Consider the following 24,656-nt stretch of genomic DNA (forward strand, 5'->3'; position numbering starts at 1 on the left):
ACCAAGAGCAAAGTGCAATATAACCATAACAAAAAGGAAGTACTAAAAAGTACCAATAAGTTGAAATAAAAATAGACTTGACAAAAAGCTTGATGGTGTTTTAAGCCCCCACGTCGTCTTCCAGGCAGCGCTACCACTGTCGACTTAAAGGCACCTAATCCTAACCCTAACCTTAACCTATGCAATCCTAACCCTAACCTTAACCCATGCCTAACCCTAGCGCCTTCCAGGTAACCCTGCCTTGAAGACAACGTTGGAGGCTTAAAACACCAAGAAACTGACAAAAACCATAGGACCTCAGACTGAACTAAAAGCACAAAGAAAAGTAAAACCTCAGAAGGCATGCAATCGAGTGAAGGGAGCAGGACGCCAAATTAAACTTAAAATGTAAGAAATATAATTCTTACATCTTCTTATTTTTAGTAGGTTTAAAATGCAGGCAGCAGGTCTGATATTGAATGGAAGATTATTCCATGCTTTCAAACCAACAACAATAAAAGCTTGATCACCCTTAGATTTAAAAATAGATCAGGTAAAATCAGTGAAAGCTGATTGAAGAAGAAACAAACAATAAAAGCCTTAGAAACAAACAATAAAATCTTGAATTCAGTTCTAATCTTGAAATCAGTTCTAATCAATGGGACCCAGTGTAGTGTATGAAACAAGGATGATGTGATCAAACTCATGTATTGGCCCTTTTCTTAAAAGTCTAGCTGCCATATGTTGGATTACTTGAACTGTTGCCAGTCTAATGCCAGGAAAGGTTGCATGAAAATAGTCCGGTCCAAAACATTTAAGAGCGTGGACCATCTTCTCACAACCTTTTAGGGATAGAAAATGTATTAAATTGCACAATTTTGAAGCATTTGACTGCTTATTTGTCTGATATATATTCATTATGAGTCAAGGAACATCTTTTGATTAACAGACTGGCCAAAGACAATAACTTCTGTCATTTTCTCCAAGATACAGGACGCTTTTACACATCCATAACTTAAAGCAACACCAAAGAGTTTTTTGTACCTTAAAATAATGTTTCCAAAATTGTTTCAGTGGTTCATCAACTCGTAACAGGGTGAACGGCACTTCTGCATTGGCTTCACAGCCTTCTATCAACTTTAACCGCACTATGTAAGTTTGCCAGATTGGGTAGCGGATCTGTAGTTTGATGGAATGAGACATAAGAAACTACAAATTTGACTTTCTTCTGATGTCGCAATCATACTTTCATAAAATCATGCAACATACTCTACCGTGTCTGTGGACATTGTTATTTGCAAAGCCGGTGTTGGATAAACAAATAGCGTGCGTGCGATAGAGGAAAAGTGCTTTAGTGTTGCTTTAATATACTTGGCAGTGGGCGGCAGTGGCTCAGGAGGTAGAGGAGTGGTCCAGCAACTGGAAGGTTGCTGGTTTTAGCCCAACTCCTCCTGACCCTGTCGAAGTGTCCTTGAGCAAGACACTTAACCCCAGTGCTCCTGATGAGCAGGTTGGCGCCTTGCATGGAAGCCTCCACCATCGGTGTATGAGTGTGTGTGTGAATGGGTGAATGTGAGGCATGGCCATGTAAAGCGTTTTGGGTGCTCGTAGGAGTCGAAAAAAGCGCTATATAAAATGCAGTCCATTTACCATTTATCATTTATGTAGTGAAAAAAGATTCTAAGCTTCTAAGCTTCTAAGAGTAAGTCATGTGCAATGTATCTCTTATCAGGGTATCATCGGTATAGGAAACCCCATGCTTCCTGAATATCTGTCCAAGGGGTAATAAATAAAGTGAGAACAGAAGGGGACCTAAACTCAAACCCTGGGGAACTCCACAGAAATCAGTGGGAAACATTTGAGAGAACATCATCAATACTGATCACAAAGGTCCTATCAGATCAATAAGAGGCAAGCACTTAACTGGTTTTCCCTCTACCCCAACACAGTAGGCAATAGCAGGCAAGGGAGCATAGGTAACTTCAGTATCTCTATCCACATTGTATCTTAATTTATATCAGGAATATTTTTTAACTCTTTGTACCATGTACTTATTGTACAAAACTGCATGTTGCAAGTGTGTGTGTGTGTGTGTGTGTGTGTGTGTGTGTGTGTGTGTGTGTGTGTGTTATTGCTGCAAAACAAATTGCCCAATTGGGAACAAATAAAATGCTACTACTAGTAGTAGTAACAGTAGTAGTAGTAGTTAGAGCTAGGGGGACTAAAACAAGTCACCAGTGAGGAGCAGCAAGACTGAAGACTTAGTACTCTGCATTGCATGGAACCCAAATTGGTAACGTATTACATTGGTTAGTTAGAAATTACAAATAGGTGTAGATTTTTTGATAAATCAAAATTAGTTTTATGAACTGTAAAATGTTATGAACTGTGAAAAAAAATAAAATAACTTACACTTGGTGTGTGTAATGTGTAGATTTGACATCTTACTGTTACTGAATACATAAGTATTCATTCTCTATGCTCTGATGGTAAGAAAGAAAATCGTTTATCACTATCCACAACCTGCATCCAAATTATTTGCTTATTTGACCTGTACACGTTGCACCATGTCCAGGAGGAAGCATAATTATACAGTATCATTTCTGCAAAGAAATACTATATGTGCATCTGCCTTTTATTGGTCTTGTCCAGCAGGTGTTCAAACATTCAGAATAGCCTAACCAAATAGCATGCCATAAACTTTATTGGAAAAATGATATCTCCACAGGATATCTCATGGAGGGTGTCCTGGCATGATGGGTGAGCCTAGGTGATTTGTATATCATTGTACGACGCTAACTAGCAGACAGAACCTATAACTGTGGGTACTTCCAAGTGCTGGTGATTACATTTCAACAAAGTATGTGCTCCCCAGAACTTTCTAAGATGCTTGAGAGAGGAGCCCCCAGGCCAAGCAGACTGAAGACTGACTGACCGGCCTCTGGTGCTGTTGCAACAGCCCCGCACAACACATATCCAGCACAGCTGGTGCTGTATTTCAATGGGAAAGTGCTTAATATAGTCTGTCCTAAATAAAGACCTGCAAGGGAGCATGTGTCAGGTATCACAAAGCACACCCTGGAACACGCGTGCACATACAAACACAGGCCTCACTTACAGTGCTTACACCCAGGGGACCTCGCAGTCAAAATATGCTGAGCCTCCATCACACCCCTTTTGGCAGACTCGTTCAAGAATTTAGACAGTAAATGTCATTGTCAAAATTAGATTTGTTTGTCATTTGCAATAAGGCTGGGGGAAAAAAAAAATGACAGTGCTGATCCGTGGTGACTTTCTGTTTAAATAACATGACGCAGTTGTTTGCGTGTAAAATAGCTCGGGTCTAGCTTGATGTCTTGTCATCTGATTTTTTAACGGTCGCCTTCTCAGGTTTGACCACACTGAGGGGTACCTGCCAGAAGGAGACGCTGATGACCCGGGGCTGTTTATCCAGTTTTGGAGAGAGCTGCGAGCGCTCTGAGTTGCTGACATACAGCCGTCTTCTTCAGGAAGATGATCCCAAACCCAAGTGTTCTAGAGATGGACAAACTAGTCTCCCACTAGTAATTTATTGTGTCCATCTTAAACCTAATCTCTTACTCCAAAATTGCATGATGTGTCTGGATGTATACATTCCCAGACTCATACACCAGCTTCAGAAAAGTTGCACTCTACATGGCAAAACATGCAAATATGCTGAAAAAAATACTATTATTACTATTACTACTATTAAATTATGAAAGCAGAAAATGTCTAATTATTAGTTAACTGCTTTTAATCAGTCTCCCATAGAGATAACAAAACTGGCAAGCTTGAGTAGACAAAGTTCTAGTCAAAGACAAATGGATAATGAGGTAGGCCTACAGGTATACAGGAAATACAGTATACAAAGCTAACACTTGACAGAATTCTCTTGAAGTACCACCTTGTCTATTACTTGAGGTTTGGGGCGCACACACACACACACACACACACAGCGGTTTCACAATCCCCTACAGGGTTTCAGCAGAGATTAACCTCACATTTGCTTTTCTGATTTAATTAGAATGGCCTTTGCCCCCAGTGAAGCTGCACCCTGGACTCCCCACGCCACCTACCTCCTCAGTCCTCAGGGCTGACTGTCAACACACATCCCCGAGCCACTCGTCCTCACCTACAGCCACACACACACCACCTCTCTTATTCCCAGGCTTGAGTTGAGTCTCTCCTCCGTATGATATTGCCTTGGCCACCAATTTATAATCCCCTTTTTTTCCTTTGGCAGTGAATGTGCTTGTGCAAAGAAGAGGCTCCTCCTTATCAGTGTCCGGTACTTTGTATGTCCATCTTGTCAGGCCCCACTCTGCCCGTGTCTCGTTCGCTTCCTGGGTCTGGCAAAGCGTTCCTCGTTTGGCCCGTCAGCCCCCTTTGCGTAGGCTTCTCGACCAACGGTCCCACAATCTCTGTGGCGTTCAGTCCTGAGACACCCCGAGTGTCATTGTTCATGGAAGACCGTTAAATGCTTTTGCAGCTGCTGCTGTCCCCTAAAAATACCGGCAGCCTCGATGACAGCAGTGAAGATAAGTCAGGCCCTTCCATTCACTTGCTCACTGCGGCTAAAGATAGACTGGATGGCTTGTGCAGGGTAGATTGCTTGACATACTTGAGCCCCTCGCTATAAAACCTAAGGAGAAGGGCAGCAGCCCTCTTGCCTCCTCAAGACTTGCAGTGTGGCGCTCACCTAAACATCCTCCATGTTTTGATTGTCGTCAAGACCGTTGCCTCAAGAGAATAAACACAAGTGTATATCCATGTTACCCACCAGCAGTTACAGTGGTGTTGTGTTACGAGTGACACATACTGTGTATGGCTGACCCTTACAGAACACTTGATTTTAACGATTCGAGTCATTAAAATGTTTTATTCTCATCCAAGCAAATGCCCAATTTTATTGTGGACACAGCTGTTGTAATTATATATAGAGTATATTATACCTTGAAAGCAAGATGAGTTGTTTTAAATGCCAGTGTCAGATTTGCCAAAACCAATATCCCTTACCAGCCCTCTCCCATTCTGGGTTAATCACAAGATGGCTGTGGTGGAGCCACGGGACAGTGGGGTGAACTGCGCCACGCACGTGTGGCAACGTTTATGAATGTGTGAGACACAGCCTGCGGAGAGAGAGAGAGGGAGGGAGAGCGCATTGACCCTCAGCTGTTTAGCGGCTCACGTCGCACAGTCTCACACTGCCTCCTCTTATTTCAGCCGTTGGTAGTAATCAGAGCTCGACAGCAAACTCCGAAACTGGCGTTCTGGCAGCGAAGAGGTTTGCACCAGCTGCTTTGTAAAACCTGACGGGATTAGCAGTGCTCTTTTTGAAACTTTGACATTCTTCAAGCCGCTAAAGAAGACATTAGCGCGCGGGGCATACATTGTTTTCTTGTGTACGGTCGCCCAGATTTTTTTACCTGAGTGAGTGTACGCAAAATGCAGCCATAATCTCAACACTGCACCTTGGATAATGTAGCTGTGGTGGCAGTAAAATGAATCTCAAAAGAGACCCCTTGTCAGCCATCATATCTAGAGGGTTCCAAAAGTCACTGATCATGAGTCCAGAGTAGGGACTCTGGTTTAGAATATATGAACAGTTTTCAGGGTGTAAGGTTTTCATTTTACTAAGGGCATTTCTCCGCTGTCAAAGAGCAATTGATCTTTAATGTGAAGCTCTAAGGAAGAAAACTTTCAAAAATACAACTTGTTCACTACTTGTTCTTTGTTATTCATGCTATCTATAATATCCCTCCTAACCTGAAGGGCTGTCTGAAGTATTATGTCTAAGTAATATGTGTAAACCCTACAGTATTACACTAAGAAAGTTATCCACCAATCTTGTGGAAAAATAGTTATGACGATGCATGGCTCTTTACCCCATCCTAATTTTTAAAAATGGTCAGAGACTGAATGCAGAAATGTTAATTTCTCTCCATGGGGCTTTAATATAATGTTCCTTTGGTCCTGGACATTCATTCTTCATAATGGCCATTTGTGCTACGGTATCAAATGAATTTATTTTTAAAAAAAGCTTCAAAGAGTCTATACGGTCTATTGCTGCTTCAGCTGCAGAAACCTGCGTGAAAAGTGCTGTCACTGCAGAGTACCATATTTTCCTGATGAGGCAAATAAGGCCTAGGAAAGATACAGTAAGCGTTTGAAATGTCTGCTTCTTCAAGCACACATAATGCAGGTGTGTAAGGTATAAAACAGTCTGTGTCCTAGATGAGACTTAGCTCGTTCTCTCCCTCTGCTGGTCAAATGCACATTCACACACAATGCATACTGTACTCAGCTCAGTATCTGTCTGTCTTTCAGCCTTTAATGAAGCTGCCTTCTGAAAGTGAGCTTAAGATCCACTGTCTCATTCTACGTTTATGTTTCAGTGTGTGTGTGCGTCGGAATGACATTTCAATTTAATTTTTGACTTCCAACAATTATGAAAACAACAATTAGATATACAACAGTAGTGATATTTTGTCGCATTTGCTTTAAAGTGGTAATACTTGTATAATATTTGTACATATACATACTGCCATATAAATACTATGTTTTAATTTGTTTTTCAGTTTATATTTTGTGAAAGTTTAGAAAATTAATGGTATTTCCAAAATCGTGAAAATTGAGAAATCGTGTAAAATATCTGTGATCTCAGTATTGACCAAAACTATCTTGATTATAATTTGTGCCGTAATTGAGCAGCCCTAATGCTAATAGATGAATATTCTGTCATCCCTCCCCCATAATATCTCCAGTGTTTTCGGTTCCTCGTAGCCCTGGCATAAGGCAGGCTGGACTGGCAGCAGGAGGGCGAGTGTCATCCATCTGTGCAAGCTGTTTCCCCTGACCAGCCCCAACATGTTCCAAACATCCAGGCTTGGCTGCATTCCTCCCCCAGCACCATCCAAATGCCTCCCAGGCCATTTGTTTACAGAAGATAGCCCCAGCTCTTGCCAAGAGCCACAAGGCCTTTGTGTCCTTACATCCTCCAGATAAGAAGGTCGGTCCTTGTTCGTAGGCCTATGGGAATGATGGGTGGATATGGAGCTGCGGACTGTTGACAGGTTCAAATGTGGGTAATATCACTACTTAACGCATCACAATTGAACCCTCTTGAGAAAGGGGTCTCTGCAGCACTTCCTGGCTGTGTTCCCAGCAGCTGGCTTTGGTTGCTGATTAAAAAGCCTATCGATGTTCAGAGTATCAGGCTCACAGGAATGATATGATTGCATGCAATTATAGCAAAGTATTTGGAAATGTGCAGTGTGTTTTGTGCAGAAGACGTGTAAGAGGTTGTTCAGGTGTGATTCTTATTTTTTTTCGTCGGTTTTATGTCTTGGCGTTAAGTCACTGTTTGTGCATTTGGCAGGTTAGCAGAGGTGGTGCGGGCTTGATGAATACTTCTCTTGAACAGCCAAGAATGAGTTGATAAACGTTCAGACCAAACACAAACTCACACATGGCAGAGGCCAAAGGCAATGAATACTTTCCCCAATCACCTTTTCTCAGACATGACATGGCATGAAAACCGAACTTGCAGCAGAGGATTTCAGTGTAGACGCCATTGAAATAGCTGTCAGTGTCAGTGCATGAAATGATATTTATTTTACTCCCAATACTGGTTTGTTGTACCAAGATCCATGATATATATTACCTGATAACACACTGTGCTGAGTGATAGTTGCTGCCTCATTCATAAATTACATTTTCAATTACAGTGTTCTGCATTATACTAATTTATGATCTATTGTCAAATAATGAACATGCATGTCTCAATAGTGACATTGTTATCAGATGTACGAGGGGGCCATTTGGCTTAGAAACCTGATCACTTTGACCGAGGTGAACAATATCCACCATTTGTTGGTATGTCAAGAAGAGGTTCTCTCGTATCCCACATTCACTTACCCTTTCAAATACCTTAAGAGTCAACACATATACGAACAGGTCCTCTGACATGATGGACAGAGTCTGGCATGCCTTGTTTAGTCAGCGTGATATAAACCTGGCATGACCCTAAGTTTCCATAGGTACGGATCTATACTTTTCTTTCAGTGTTTGTTTTAGCTCTCTCGCCGTCAGTGTTTTCTTGTGAAGACATTGACACTTGGACAAGTCTGGTCGTATCTGCACACTTTCAGAGCCACGTAGGCATCAGACTTGTCATGTGATATCACCACTGTGAAAATGAAATACTGTTGTTGTACAACAATCTATTTGTTAGTGAGAACAATAAAGAGCATTAGGATCGCTATTTGGAAAAGAGTTTGAGATAATTTAGCTTGTGTCTGTACAGTCTGTATTCATTGTCTGTTTTTGTTACGATGGAGTTTGGATTCTAAGAGGAGGCAGGGGAATCTGAGACGAATGGATGGTGAGAGATGCCAAAACCACAAGCCACACTCCTAAAGTAGAGTCTTGGAGCACCATTGATCACATTGATGGAGTGAGTTTTGCAAGGTTCTTCATGGCCCATTGTACTGCATTGTCTTGAGCATTTCAGGTATTTGTGCCCTGGAGACCATGATGATTAATGATTCTTATTTTCAGAAAATAATCAAGGTTATAAATCGTAATAATCATTCTCTAGTTAAATTCACACTTAGCAGCACATGTTAGTGTTTACCAGTTGCTTGCAGTTCCACTGTAATCCACAGAGTGGCATTAAAGTTAATCTTTTTTCACTGAATTTTGTTCATATGACATTTTCTTTTAGTTATTCTTACTGTATGTTGTATAAGCCTGCTCTGAGTGAGTGTATTGCGTTTCAGATATTACATGTACTGGCATTCAATTGTGTGTTGAAAATTTGACATTCAAAACTATACATTATTTTTTTTTAACAGCCAGTAATTCAACCTGTCATAATTTATAGTGCACCACTGTTGGAATCAATCATTGTGCCACCAACAAAGGTATAACACATGTCCCCTAGTTGTATTCGTACCAAATTATCCATAACAACACCTCTTTTGAAACAACTGACTAAAACTGTAGTAGGGAGGAGATGTTTTCAGAGGGCCCGGAGGTAAATAAAAATAAATGAAAGGTGTCAGGCTTTTCAAATGGCTACCTGGGGAGTCTGGACAGTAACCTGTCCCCCCTCTGGCTAAACTCCTTGAGCAGAGTGCCATGGCAGCAGAAAGCACGCAACACTTGATGTGAGGTCTGCGTGTGCAAACAGGACTGGATTGCCAGTGGAGCTTCAAACCAGATGATGCAGATTCTTCTTTTCACAGAGTCTATGAGGGGGGCCTGTCCCAAACCCTTGGTTTACAGCCATCTCTCTTACTCTCTCTCCATACCTTCCTTGGGAGAGGCCTTGTAGGATCTTCTCATGACCTTTTCATGTTGTAAAATCACTGAACGAGTGTCATTATTTTTTCTCTTTTCTCTTTTTTTAGGATAGTTAATATGATCATTTTATTCTAAAAGAAGCAAGTCAGCACAAGTATGTTAAGATAAGCCCCACAACATATCAACCAGAGCACTGTACCATCCAAGAGATTTGAACTTATAAAGCAGGGGAAATCCTGACTTATGGCTCCATTTAGCCTGACTTGCATGGGCCTGGCTTAGGTCCAATTTGTATCAAAAGATGTGTAGTAAAGTGCACTCTAATGATCTAATACCACCACACACACACACACACACACATTATTGTCACATTTGTCAAAATTGTACATCTATGAGAAGATAAGGACTGCCATAGAGACATTTGCCACTAGCTTCGCACTGATGGAATTGCCTTTGAATGCTTTCATAGTAGCATGTTATGTGTGTGTTAACCAGTGGTGGAGGAAGTACTGAAACTCAGTACTTAAGTAAAAGTACAAATACACAGAGAAATATTTACTTTAGTAAAAGTAAAAGTACCACAATGACAACCCTACTTAAGTAAAAGTAAAAAGTACCTGCTTTTAAATGTACTTTAAGTATTAAAAGTAAAAGTATTTGCATAATGATTTATTCTCTTAATATCTATATTCTAAAAGGAAAAATCAGTATGGGCTGTGGCATTTTAATTAAGCTAGTTTTAGGTTATACTCGACTAGATAGTTTTAAGTTAATGCAATTGTGCTTACCATCTGTGGCCCATTACATTCTGACCTACAATTCTAGAGACTGTAATTCTGGTTATCTACTAGGGTGATCTGCTGAGTAATATCATTCAGCAAAACACGAGAGCCTGAAGTTTAACGGGGTAGACAAGGGAAACGTCGGGTGGATCGTAATGCCAATTATACTGATTGAACAGAAAAGTTGCTGAGAAAGGTGTCTTTATGATTAAGTTCAGTTTCACTTGCGCAGACGCATAGACATTGAATGAGCGCTCACGTTACACCACAATTGTTGGCTATGCATCTTTATTTAATCACACACAATTAAGGAATATTTCCTAATCTGGAAAATGTTACGTCTTTTCCGGCCACCGGTTCATTAATAGTCTACCATTCATTTGTGCCGCAAATGATCAGACGTGTGACAGAAGCATGGGCATAGCCTGTAACTTCGCTGATCCGCGGATAGCAATCTCATCGGAGAGGAGGCCCTAACGCTGCAGATAACAGACAGAGAAAGGCACAGAACACAGTTGCATGTACAGTGTAGCCATGGGTCTGGTGAATATAGCCTACCGAATGCAGATGGCTACAAGCTCACGCTTTGCCTGGTCTAGACTAGAAGCTTATGTTTCTAAGAATGCACGTAGCGCTCCTGAATCTTTGGTAGCAACCCCCCCGGTAAAACAAACTCCTTTGTCAGAGAGAAAAAAAAACTGATCATAAAATGTATCGTAAAAAGGAACGATGGTGTTGTAGAAATGTAGCGGAGTAAAAGTACAGATAATTGCTGTAAAATGTAACGAAGTAAAAGTCAAAAGTATGCACTATAAATTTTACTTAAGTAAAGTACAAATACGTGGAAAATTTACTTAAGTACAGTAACGAAGTATTTGTAGCCTACTTCGTTACATTCCACCACTGGTGTTAATATAGTGCATGTTACAGTATGTGTGGTGTGGGGACAGTCCATGATAAACTAGGCTACTATACAGTTGTATGACCACAAACCAAGTTTTTACAAATGGGCAGGGTCCTTACAATGGTTGTTCAGTAGGCCTACTGGATTTGACTTGTCATTCAGAAAAAAATACTGAATGGCTAAAATCGGAATCATCTCCATCACTGTGAATCTTTTGATTAAAGTACCATTAAGATACAGTAGGGGTAAATGTGCCCAATTGTTCATAGCTTTTTGAAAGAGGCAGTTTTGCAGAATGTTAATGGGAGATAAAGTAATGTGTTCTTTACAACTGTAAAGTGTGCGAACGTTCATTTCTCATGGTCATGAACAATGAAATTGGCAGTTATTTTGTCAGTTTAATATAGACTATTACTGTTGTAGGTTCAGTGAAACATAACACTGGGCCAATACAATTGTATAGGAGAATATCAGACTTTAACCATAGTTTAAACGTAAGATAAGCATACAGATTGAATGTGACAAACAAATGAATCTTTAACTTTCCCTGCACAGTCAATTTAATTACATAAATATTTTGATCTGATTGGATGGAAGTAAACAACCATTGTGTCTGCAGAATTAAGGCTCTTGAGAAGTTTGCCAAAATCATATCTCATTTGTCAGTACAGTTATCTGCCAAGCAGTGCATGTTAAAACAGGTATGGCTTCCTTCTTTGTTGGGAGTATGCCTGTCTTTATAAAAAGGAGCATTTTTGAGAAAGGGGTTGGCAGAAAAGAAACGGCTCTCAAGGCTGTCATAACTCTCTCGTGTTGAGGTATGTAGGTAGGGGAGATAGGTAGGGGAGAATCCCAGCATAAAGGGTTTTCCTTTGTGTTAGTCAAAAGCCTTGAATGTTATTTTTTCTGTAAATTGTGAGTAAGGAGTTAGATGTTGTACAAAAACAACAGTTATTTACATCCCTAGACATACTGCCATGACAGCTTCTCTTGGCAGTGCAAAGCCATAAGCAGAATATTGCTACTGAGGCAGAGAGAATATTGCACCTGAGATGCTGAACTCTCTCCTCCATGCCTGGCTGACATGATGTCTTTATTTGTGCTGTCTTAATGTTAAGAAGAAATAAGACTGTGGAGCTCTACAAAAGCTTGTTTATTCAGTAGTGTAGATTTGACTTCAAGATTGTAATGATCTAGCATTCATTATTTCCACTTACTTGAGCGTATCACTTTTCATGCTGGCTTGCTTTGCTGTATGTCCTTACATATAACATTCTCATTCCCACTTACTCAGGCAGAAGGCATTGAGTTTTTCAGTGAATCTAAATATGCCCATAAAAATTCCTTCTGTACTCAGCACAGCTTGTATTATAGTGAGAAATAGTGGCCTGTTACCTTTGTAGACCTCTTTGCTGTCAGTTGCTGATGAAATAAACTCAGAGGAGGCTGTACTAGTAGTACATTTCCCAACGTGTAAAATGTAACGTCACCATTTTGAAGAATATTTTTGCCTTACACCACCACATTTTCCCATCCCCAAAATGTATTTTTAATCACTGTTAAATGTGTGTAGTGTATCAATATTTGATTCAAGCAGACACATTAACATACCTTCCTTAATGATACAGATTAGATTGGATCTAATCCAATGCCAGATTTAAATGTTTGTCCAGAGAAGATGTGATCAAAGCAGTACGGCACAATAAAATGAAACTATTCATTTCCCAGTACCTTAAACTTGAGCTCATCCTGTTCTCAGATGTTCAACTGTTTTGTGTCCTCTGGGAATTGTTCAGTTGAAATTTCTTGACTCTGACGTATGCCAACTAATCTATTCACCAGCCTACTAAAAGTGACCTTCCCTGCCCACTGAGTTTTTGGTGTCTTTTTTTAGTTCTACTACATAATGGTATAATACCAAGTGGTTAGGTTTATATCATACAGGTGTATGAGCATCTCTTTGGATTTTACATTCGTAAAATATGAAGAGGACTTGGTAGAGTCAAGGGGATTATTACTACACTATCAAGTACATACCTGTACTGTACTTAATTAATATTCACTGTGTTATGATCACCTGGTAGCCAGACGAGCCAGACCCACATTAAAATGTAAGGTCTGGGGACTCACCGTTGGCAGTGCTCAGTCCGAGGAGCGGGATAATCGGTTGTCTTTCAAATTCCCTCTGCACGCAATAGGACAGCGCTATGAGTCCCATGCGTTTTCCCACCAGCGGAGCTAGTTGGCTAGTTCAAACTTTTGCCAATTAAAAAAGCTTAACTCGTGTCACGCTGTTCGCCAACAGCAACATCCATCTTCTTTGTTTTCAAGTAGCAGGGAATTCAAGCCAAACCATTGCTGCTCTGCCATCAATCATTATGTTAAGCCCGCCTAACGTCTCTATACACGATGTGATTGGCCCTATAGAAGTTTAATTTTTCGAGCTCGCAAGCCAACGGAGAGTTGCTAGACTAGCCCTGGAAGCAAATTACATTTGCTGCAGCTAGGGTGCGTCTAGATTTCTAGGCTAATCACCTTCTATATTTGTAAGAAAATATACTGATATCCGTATATCCGTCACATCTGTTTGGCACAAAAGCCAGTCTGGAAGTTACTTACATACCAAAATGTACAGAAATTTGGCTTTCTTGGGCAGACGGATACACAAGAGAACATTGAATCGTATCATAGACTCACAAAATGTCAGGTATGTGTTTGCTGAACACAAATACCTTTCATACAGTCTGCAAAGCACTGTGCTGGAACTTCATCTCCTCTCTGTGGGGTCATGAAAGGGTTAACTGACATTCTCCGAGCTCATTCATTATCTCTGCCAGAACAGGGTAAGAGGTGCGCCGATTGGGATCCACAGAACAGAACAGGGTAAGAGGTGCGCCGATTGGGACACAGAACAGAACAGGGTAAGATAGTGCGCCGATTGGGACACACAGAACAGAACAGAACAGGGTAAGAGGTGCGCCGATTGGGACACAGAACAGAACAGGGTAAGAGGTGCGCCGATTGGGACACACAGAACAGAAGAGGGTAAGAGGTGCGCCGTTTGGGACACACAGAACAGAACAGGGTAAGAGGTGCGCCGATTGGGACACACAGAACAGAACAGAACAGGGTAAGAGGTGCGCCGATTGGGACACACAGAACAGAACAGGGTAAGAGGTGCGCCGATTGGGATACACTTGCTGTAAATAAGGACTGAAACGTTCAGAAGCAGACAACACTTCCCCAGGAGCCATGGCGTTTGTCCTCGATCCACCTCACACCTCCAGAACAGCTGCCAGGATAACCTAGTCCAAACATCCATGTTCTTCTACTGTAGACTCCCAAGAGATTCTACACATTCATTTCTTGGCTGTAAATGATGTTCATTTCTTAATGAGCACTCAAAAATGAGTGCTATTGGGCTGAAAAGGCTGGGACTTGGGAAAAACGACAAGTCATTCTACAGAAATCTACCCATATGAAACACTAGCCTGCCAAAATGTCTGGGTTATGTTTAAAGAGGTGTGAACTATATAATGTGATATTTTCCTGTGAGAGATTTAGTTTTTGGAGGCCTGAGAAAATGTCATATTACATTTCTCTCATACTCGATATGCAATTCACCCACAATCCTCCCAAACCCTTCATAATAGAAAACAGATACTTCAGCTGAAATGACCAAGCACTGATGCCCAGATCTGTGGCTAGAACTGAACTCAGCACTGATAGAATAATGGGCCCGAGCCAGTTTCCATAGTGTTTGGGTCCTGTTTCAGGGTGCTATCCATTGCGCTGACATTGGAATGCACGGAGAGCAAGCCTAGGAACGTGTTGCAACAGCAGGCCTGGGATGCACACATTACGGACGGCCTGGGCTGTGGACCAGCACCTGAGCCAAGTGAGGTGAGACTGTAGTCCCTACAGTCACTCTTTCTCTCACAAGGTCTCCCCATCTCTCTCTTGTTCTCTTTCTCCCTCTTTCTCTCACAAGGTCTCCCCATCTCTCTCTTGTTCTCTTTCTCCCTCTTTCTCTCACAAGGTCTCTCCATCTCTCTCTTGTTCTCTTTCTCCCTCTTTCTCTCACAAGGTCTCCCCATCTCTCTCTTGTTCTCTTTCTCCCTCTTTCTCTCACAAGGTCTCCCCATCTCTCTCTTGTTCTCTTTCTCTTACAGTGTCTCTCCATCTTTGTCGTTTTTACTGTCTCTCCTTTTCTCTTTTGATTCCTCGCTACCTCTCTCTCCTCTCTCATTCACTTATCATTGTGTGTTCTTTCTTATCCTCTAATCCTCTCTCTCTCTCTCTCTCTCTCTCTATCATTCTTTTATCATCATCTTCTCCTTCTCTCTCTCTCTCTCTCTCTCTCTCTCATTCTCTCCCCCTCCTCTCTCCCTGCCTCCAGCACCACCCCACTCCCCAGTTGTGTGATCACTGAGAGGTCACACCTAAAAGGAATGTTGGAAATGACTGGGCGAGCGATGGGACTGCCTGTGAGTGCATCTGGAATGGTCTCCTTCAGTCCAGCCCCAGTTGTCCTGCAAGAGGCACTCCACCCGCCGTCTGAACTTCTTCCTGAGAGACACTCCCCTCCTTCTCCGTTAAAGAGTCAAGGCTGAGTGTGTTTCTTAGTGCATGGACCTCTGCAGGGGGAGGCCCACAGAGCAAACACTCGCTCCCGGACCCACTTCAGTGGTAACAGATAAATGCACTGGTTACTGGCCATGATTTGTTCTTACTTCACACAGGGTGTGAAGAATGTTTTACTTTGCTTCGGGTGGCCACAGATGGAACGCGGAGAAATTTCTACTGTACTTGCAAGTGGCTGGAGGTTAACTGTACAACCTCTATGCGTTGACACTGTGGCAAAAGCTCCTTTGCAGAAATGTTTGCTGTGAGGTTTAAAGACATGGCACACATTTTTAGAGTTATAGGTAATATAAAGGAATTGTATTATCACAAATCATGTATAGGCTACCTTCAAAATGTTCAAAATATTTCAAAACTTCCTCTCAGATTGCTGTTGAAAGAGCTTAAGTCAGGCAATTCTCTGTAAACTCTGGTCTGTGTTAGACCCCTGACACTCATAAGGTAACTGTTAAAGTAATAAACAAACAAACAGCATTGGTTTCTTAACAGATTAATAACTGATACAACTATCAACTGTTTAACTTGAACAAGTTTCATTTCAAATATACACAGGAGATGTGTGTAATTCCTAGGGAATTTCCACAGTGGCCAATCAACAAACAATCCTATTTTTACCATCAAAAACAAAATCAAAGCAACCTTTGTGGGTAAAAAACATCACCAACAGAACAAGATACAGACATTTCTCTGGGGGTTATCAAGCAGGCACCTTCCTTTACTGGTGTTTCGTTGAATTAGGCTTCACATGAAATCAATGAAGAGATAGCCATGCTCAGTGTTCCATTTCAAAACAAAAAGGCATAGATAAGCTACTGTAGATGAAAACATAGAAATATTTCCTCTGTTTACTAAACCACTTAGGTAGGCTTTATCATTATTGCAGATATGTTTTGAAACCAGGCATCCATGTATTCTGTATTTCTCAATTTAAGATGTAAAAAATCAGTCAAGTCTTTTTTTTAACACATCCACATGTCAACGTAATAGGGAATTGGGCGCTTTAGGACCCAGCGGCATATTCGTCAGACGTCGTGCGCCCCTTTTCTCCCCCTTCAGTCTCTCATCCGCGATGAGGTTGAGAGTCCATTCACATCAGCTGTTCTAAGTAACCGGTCTCAGGACTCTACAACTCGGGGAAGGGTGCAAACTTTCATCTTCATTTTCACTATAGTCCATGTAGTCTATTTTGCGCGCGTCACAACTGATTTTGAGATGAGTAAAAGGTATGTGTTCGTGTAACCATGTTATATGCAGAAGTTATGTTACCTTTGCAGGTGAAATTGTTCCAGCATGTAGGCTAACTTACCATTTCTTTGCAGGTGTTATTTGTGGCTGGGACCAATAGTTCTCTGCCTCTTAATTGCGGTGGCGCCGACAGCATCGCAATGGAAAGGTAAGACAGAACCTAAGTGAAGAAGGGTACTTTCACGGCAGATGGGATTCTTTACCTGTGCCCCCTGTTTCGTTCGTTTTGTGCTAATATCATGTAAAGATCTTGAAGTGGGAAACTTACCGTGATTTTCGTGTTTTACCGGAGTGTTCCTGACCTGTGCAGTTAGTTGAAAAGGCATAGACAGAAATATAACAACAGCATGCCTGTAAGCAAAGTTGTATTTGCCTATTGTAGTGATGCACACACCATACCAGCCGTATCTGTTGATATCATATGAGGTAGGCTAGATTCGGTGTGGCCCTACATTGCCCCAATCTTTAAAAATTGGGATCTGGATAAGTGTACAGTAGCATTGTGCATAATTATTTGGTAACAACATGCACACGTTGAAAGTTTATTAACAGTATCATATGCTTTTCGTTTTTAGTGGAGACTTACCCAGGACCCAGGCTTTTTATTACTGGTCCAGACACATCTATAGTGCATGGTCAGACGCGTGTTGAGATCTGCAAGCAAACTCCCTTTTAATGAAAAGACTAATATAGCCTAATGAACTTGAATCTGCAGCAGGTGATAGACGAGGTACCGCAGCACTTAGCGGATGTGGGGTTTGGAGCGGAATGGCATTAGTAGACTTGTGTTGTTCATGCATGTCCTTTTGCCTTGAGGTTATTAGAAAGCAAATCGTCATGTCAGAAGTCCTCTAATCAAGTTACAGCTACCCATAGAATCTCTTACACTGCCACGCCAATATTCACATAGGCTACAAGGTCATTCTAGATGAGATACAAATAGACGTGGTTTATGATCGGCCAATCATTTGTCTTTTTCTGTATCTACCATCACTGTCCACTAATGAATATTATCTGAGAAAATAATTTTCTCGTGGGTAGTGATCATTGCCAATTATACTCTAATTTCATCTGTGTTGTAATTGTTTTCCCTTAAAATCTGTTGGTTATATGATCTACATGATCTCTCCTATCATCTCAACACTATCATTTTAAAATTGTATTCAGCAAATAGACTAATGCTTTAATGAGAAGTTATATTTTTGTTGAGAGGCCTACGGTCTAGTCCTTATAATTCCACTAAGTGTTCACTAAACATCTATCAGTTTGAGGAGATATACAAACTGTTCAGGGTGTGGCTTAAAGTGCAGAAACTATCTAAATATGTGCCCCTCTATATTAACCCTGCACAGCCAGACTATAATGAGCTTTTCAGAAATCATTAAACCACCTGAATGTGGCACTGCTGTGATTCAACAAAGTTCACAACACTATCAACTTTCTCTATAAGCAATAAGCCACTCTGGTTCAAAAGATTCCCCAAAGAAAACAACTGCTTTTCAGAAAGTGGTTTTAAGCTTTCATGGAGCTAAAATCCATGTTCCATCATGCTCTTTATTCTTTAGCTGGATTATTGTTAATTTAGGTCACTTTCAAGTCCAAAGTCTTCCTTTTCAACCCACATTCTTCCACATGTTTGCTCAATGTCTGTCCCCATATCTGTTTAGGGCGAGTCTGGAGGTGAGTCTCTTTGCACGGTATCGTAGGAAGTGAACTTCAGAGGAGTGCACATCTCTTCCGATGTAAATTATTTACCCACAAACCTCACCACAGTCCTGCATTTAATTTAGCAATGTGTCAGCCTGATGGTTATACAGATGTCACATAGAAACCAAAGAAAGAAACTGAGAACGCCTTCATAAATATTTGATTGATGCTGCTCACTATGCTCATCATATCCGCCTTGTCAATGGCCTATATACTATAGATAGGTCTAAGGTATTGATGTGACTCTGTCAGAACAACGCTGGGAACTATTCTTCTCCGGGCTCAACCTAAAGGTATCAGATTTGGTGCTTTGGGGACAAGTTCATCTATAGGAACGGTGGTCTATTTGCACAGATGCAGTGAAGACCTAATGATCCACAATGAGACTGTAAGAGATACTCCCAGTTACAGGCATGAAAGAGGAAGTGTCAGGTGTCCTGGGTGTGGTTTGATATGAATGGCCAATGTTTTTTTTAGCCGGCTGCAGGCATGTGTAATCCAACTCAGAGCTGTGTGAGTGAGTAATCATTTCGGCACTTTCACCTGTTGATGTGGTTTTGTATTAACCCGTTGCCCTCACATAGTCAAACTCCTGAATCGTCATCAAAGTCAGCAGGCTGTCATGTGCCATCCCTGAAAATGTGAAAGTGCCTATTACTCTTACATTTACATCTACATTCGTTATGCTTTTATCCCGTGCAGCTTTCAAGTGAGGACTACTCTTCAAGCTATGTTGTTGACGAGACCTTAGTATAGCAATAAATACTACATGGCAAGTACGGTAAGAGGATGTGAGTGCAAAATAACCAGAGGTTGAGATTGCAGAGGTTTGAGGGTGAAGGTTCATACGTTGAGGTACCATCCAGAAGAGAAGTCAGAGATAGTAGGAGATGGATATACATGATAAGTGCAGGTTAGGCATTCTGGGTTTGATAGATGTTTTAGGACAGGATTCAGCATCAGTTGTAATGTAATGAATCAGTAATTACTAGCCTAACATTTCTTTTTTCTTTTAAAAAGAGCTTTTCCAGAGTTTTCCAGTACTTTGGTAGTGCTAGGCATATACGAGGAGCTGATGCTGAGTTGAAGTCACTGGGGTGTAAAGAGCCATTCTCTTCACTTGCCTTAAGGGAGGATTCCCTATTGTCATTCAATCAGCCCCGCCCCCCCACTCCTCACATAGCCAAGCCTGAAGCCTGGTGCCCTGAGGAGGCCGCAGCTGTAAGGGGACACCCTACCGGCACATTTAATCACTGAATAAAATGCTGCATTAAAAATCTCTGCAAACAAGGGCGTCCACCTGTCATAGGGGGATGCCAAAACACCGGGGGCCAGGAAGGGCCCCACTGAGTCCTGTGTACAGAAACCAACAAAGCCCCCCCACACCCCCACCACACCAAACAAAAAGAGACCACATGTTTGCAAGCCTCCACTCAAGAGCTATAGAGGTCACCTCGCCCTTTGTTGGCCAAATTCTCTCAGGATTACCCTTTGCCAAGTTCTGGGGACATTTTCCAAAACTAAGGACTGGACGCTTAGGGTCATGATGCTGGAATGTCTGTGGTGTTTCCTAAAATACTAGACTGTAGATAGAGATACTTATATTATATTATTATATATAGATATTTATCCAGAAATGAAGTGATTTTATATTTAAAACATATAAAGAATGAATAAATAGCATTTTTATATTCTGATGGATATGTTTAGCAAATGATTTGGAGAACCTTAAGAAACCTCTGAACTCTGACATTTTCTGTTGGGCGGCCTCTGGATATTGGATAGCTGTTCTCCTTTGAAGTCTCAGAAACACTCCATAAATCATTTTCATTCCACTCAGGATTGCAGATAACAGTTGCAATCCACATACGCCATGTGTCGGGAGAGGAAATCCTTCTTACCTTCTGTCAATTGACAGCTGGATTGTTCTGACTCCTGACATGCACAGTGTGGAACTTTTTTCAGTTGTTAAGTCAAGATAGTGTCGCCATCATCTCAACATTAATTTGACCCAATACACTGCTTCACAAACATTACTTCACGCCGTACACGTTATTTCATAATTTGTTACAACAGACATCCAGCATCTGTATTATTTTCCAGCTTAGACATATTGTGTCATGTTGTGTGAGTTGTTCATCATTTGTACTGTCATGTAACTTTAGATCAGTTGCTGCTCTGTCTGGATGATAATAAATTATCCCCGTTTACAGGTTTATTGTGTTGAAAGAGTGAGGAAGAATTGTTCAGCATTTGTTAGCATCATCAACTGGAGATGTCTGTTTAAAGGGTGGAGATAGGACTTGATGGGACTTGATACCTGATGCTTTGAAGAGGAATACAGTTGCTTAAGTTATGATAGTGGTCTGAACATGTTTGATTGTGCATAGCTACAGAGACTAGACCACAGACACATTTTAAAAAGCAGACTCTACACACCCACCTTTTAGTGGTGTTTGCATTTTTTTTCACCCATCAAATCATCTATTGTTGTCCTTAATTAGAAGTCGGAAGAATACCGTTCCCGGCAGGGCATAACCTTTAACCCTGTTCCGTGATCTCTTAGGTCAGTGATGGTGGTGGTGAATATGCGAGAACAGAGCAGATCATGCATAGGCCCTGTTCTGCCTCACCACTCCTAGTGATGATGGTAATCCACAGATTTTCCAGTCAATAAACAGATTCACTGATGGCTCAAGTTTTTTCTTTCTTACCCAGAGCTCTGGCAGACATGGGGAGGGGGGGGGCCCATTCTAGTAGCTGAGAAATGCTGATAGAGGGGACATGGGGGGTGTTTTGCTGCAGCCTGCTGCCCAGCCTCTTTTCAAACTGTCACGCTTGTTGCAAACTCAGAATGTCACATGTGCCCATGCAGCTTGAATTATAGCGCCCACTGAGTGAAAGCGTGTGTGTAGTGTGCGTGAAAGCTGAGTGTGTGTTGTGTGTGTGTGTGTGCGTGCGTGTGTGTGTGTGTGACTGTACATCCACATGTGTTCTTTGGAAAGAGTGTTTGTTTGGATCCTGTCTCTGAGATGGCTTTTTTTAGGCTTATGGTCAATGAGGGGACATCATGTTGTTGCCATTGTTGACTCTGGCACTCAGATATTCCGTTAACTCAGGATTTATGTTGTCTTCAAGGAAACTGCAAGGGCTGCCCATTCCTGCAGGAGTACAAGAGTACAAACACCTGTGTGCCCAAGCACAACCCATCACAACTGTGTATTTCTCAGAAAATGAGTTTAGTGCAGGTTTAACATGAGTAAAAAATTGTTACCTTTGTTTTATATTTAAGATAAATACCCAATTGCTATTGATGCACCACTGCACCCACATAGATGTGTGTTGGACCAAAACTTCAGCCATCTCTAGTGGAGACTAAATAGAAAGAGTGAGGTTGGTGCAGGGCCATTTACACATGGCTGTGTTTTTACAAGAGCGCTGTGGTTGTCATATCCTGCTTTGGTTCCCTAATCTTCTCCATCTGGAGTCTGTCCTGTTCTCATAGCTGCTGTCTCCAAAAGGTCTGAATGGCCATGTGGAACCAGCCCACACCAGCAGCTTGAGTGCAGATCAGGGCAAAGGAGTATGCGTTTGAAGTATCAATATCCTTCGCCTTGCGGATTTCCTTTGCCGCATAGTAACGTCACCGCAGTGTTGCTCTGCGCTGGGATAGCATGTATTAGGTTCCTTTTCATTTGGACAACACAAGGCTTAAGCCTCCTTAATTCATCCTGACCCCTGCACGAGCAATTCGGTGTGTAAGAAAAAAAATTCACCCAGAAATGGCCGGACTGACCTAGTGGCTTCGTGACCCCTTAAATATCTCAATAATCAGCCGCACACTCATCGTATAAATCCCACCGCCCATTTGTGTGTCAGTCAGGAGACGACTTGGACCGAGATCAATCGCCATGCCGCTCCCAGGCAGAAATTGTAGACCTGCGCAGTTCTGGTCGCGATGGGGTGAGAGGAAGTGCCGTCGGCTCAGGTCCAACAATAACTGTCGGCCACTTTAAGAACGCTTCCGCTTTTCGAGAGGAGAGTGGAAGGCCCACATGGAGCAGAGGCCGGGGATGGGCACACGTGTGTGTGTGTGTGTGTGTGTGTGTGTATGGTGGAGGCATGAAACTCGAGTCCGCTCTCTAAAATTACATACGCCACAGGATGGGGAGCTGCATATATGAATGGGAGCCGACCGCACGCTGTGTGTTACAGCGAGTCAGATCAAAGAGGTGAGCGCTATGTGTATCACCGTCGAGGAGCTGTTTCCAGGACAAACACTGGCTGACAGGGATGAGAACATCTGTTTGTCTTGATGCTGTATTGTCATTTCTTCCCACCTGCTTTCAGCAGAGACGCTATTAAGGAGAAGAGAAGGCACTATGTCTGTTGTCTCAGTGTTGTTGATTACAGTAGGGACCATGCATGCTTGAGATTTTCAGATGTGCCATACAGTGTTTTAGGTAATATTATGCCCTCTGAAATTAACAGCTAAAACCTAAGATTCTGGCAAGGAGAGGCGGTCTGGTCACCTGATATTCTTTACAACCTGTTCATTTACAACCCTAAAAATGTTCATGGTATACCACCCTCAGAGAGACCACAGACATAACTACCCCAGACCACGCCACACATACAGCATCATACATATTCACTAAGGGCTTCTGAGGGTCTGAAAAGCAGCTCAGGTAATTTTACTGTGAACTTCCTGTGCTTTGATTTCATTATCTTCTCAGTGTCTTGAAGTTCTTCATCTTCAAACAGTATGTGAAATGCATGGGGCTGGAGGGCATCGGTGAGTTCACTGACTGTGTCAAGTGTGTGTCAGCCTTTTGTTTGGTACTTCATCAATTGTTAAATGTACTTATTTTATGGGCATTCTTTTTAAACGTCACTGGTACAACGAAAGGACCAATGAGTTGTGATGACAGACACTATTTGTATGTTTGCCTGTCTGTTGTCATTCATCCATTCATCCATTTATTCATCCGCTCTCCTAGTCACACATAAATCTAAACACACACACACACACACACACACACACACACACACACACACACACACACACACACCCACACACACACCCACACACACACACCCACACACACACACACACACACACACACACACACACACACACACACACTTTTGTAGGGACACCCACAAAGGCTTTGATAAAGCATTAGTGGGTTGATGCCAAAAGACCGAGAGCAAAGCCATAATTACCTAACTGGCCTTATGAAAGGGGGATTTGTGGTGGTCAGCACGCTGTGTGCACTCTACCCCACTCCACTGCTCATGGCTGGCTGAGTGTCCTCTCTCTCTCCGCCCCCTCTCTCTGTCTCTCTCTATCTCTCTCTCCCACCCAGAATTCCCTTCCTGCCTAGTCTGAAACCCTTACTTAGTCCCCTTATTCTCCTCTAATCCCTACAACTGTTTCCCTGCTGCACGTAGCGTTATTTAGCAAATGACAGGCTTAGCGTTGCACTCTTGCCCACACCCAGCGCGTCTTTCGGAGTGCACTCTTACCTGCGGGGACACACCAATGACTCTGAGTGGCTTTCAAAAGCTGGAAAACGGCCGGAGATACTTTTTCACGTTTGGTGGAGGTGTGACGAGGTGTGTTGGTCTGCTGGGAGGTGTGACGTGGCACAGATTTGTGAGGTCTTCTTAAAGTTGGCGTATTGTGCATGCGTCAGTGCCGCTGCTAGCACTGTTGTTTTTGTAGCTGTCACAAACATGGGTTCAGATGGATGGTTGGTGTGAGGGTGGTGGTGGTGTGGTGGAGGTGGAGGGCGCTTGTTAGAGTTTAAGTTAAAAAAGCAGAAGGCTTTGTTATACAGCACCGGTCTGGCTGCTGTCCATGATACATTTCTTTTCTAGAGCTACATGCACTTTCACGGGTACTGCCGTGACATGCAGTTCGCTTTATAGCAGAGCCTTTCAGTTATTTCATGGTGAGGTGGTTTGCATGCAGACATCAGCATACTGATGAGGACACTCTCCATTAACATTTCCGTCTGGGATCTGACAGACCCTGTCTTGTCAGGTTGCCATGCTGCCTTCTG

The 24,656-nt window shown here is 42.1% G+C and overlaps 2 protein-coding genes across 6 annotated transcripts in view; one reads left to right on the top strand and one right to left on the bottom strand.

The window, feature by feature from the left end:
- obsl1b (obscurin like cytoskeletal adaptor 1b) overlaps positions 1 to 4,629 on the bottom strand; it is a 35,028-nt gene extending 30,399 nt beyond the window's left edge. For 2 of the 5 annotated variants that reach the window (XM_042084458.1, XM_042084457.1), the window contains exon 1: positions 4,077 to 4,623. The gene's annotated coding sequence lies outside the window, so the exon portion shown is untranslated. Of the gene's footprint in view, positions 1 to 4,076 lie in introns of all 5 variants that reach the window. The other 3 variants (XM_042084455.1, XM_042084459.1, XM_042084460.1) reach the window with 3 other exon arrangements.
- A 12,077-nt stretch (positions 4,630 to 16,706) lies between these two features.
- col18a1a (collagen type XVIII alpha 1 chain a) overlaps positions 16,707 to 24,656 on the top strand; it is a 77,444-nt gene continuing 69,494 nt past the window's right edge. Inside the window, exons 1-2 of the mRNA XM_042084466.1 lie at positions 16,707 to 16,859; positions 16,956 to 17,029. Coding sequence (XP_041940400.1) covers positions 16,849 to 16,859; positions 16,956 to 17,029 — 85 coding nt within the window. The 5' untranslated portion in view covers positions 16,707 to 16,848. The remainder of the gene's footprint in view (positions 16,860 to 16,955; positions 17,030 to 24,656) is intronic.

The sequence above is a fragment of the Alosa sapidissima genome, chromosome 2 (assembly GCF_018492685.1).
Source record: "Alosa sapidissima isolate fAloSap1 chromosome 2, fAloSap1.pri, whole genome shotgun sequence".
NCBI classification, from domain to species: Eukaryota; Metazoa; Chordata; class Actinopteri; order Clupeiformes; family Clupeidae; genus Alosa; species Alosa sapidissima.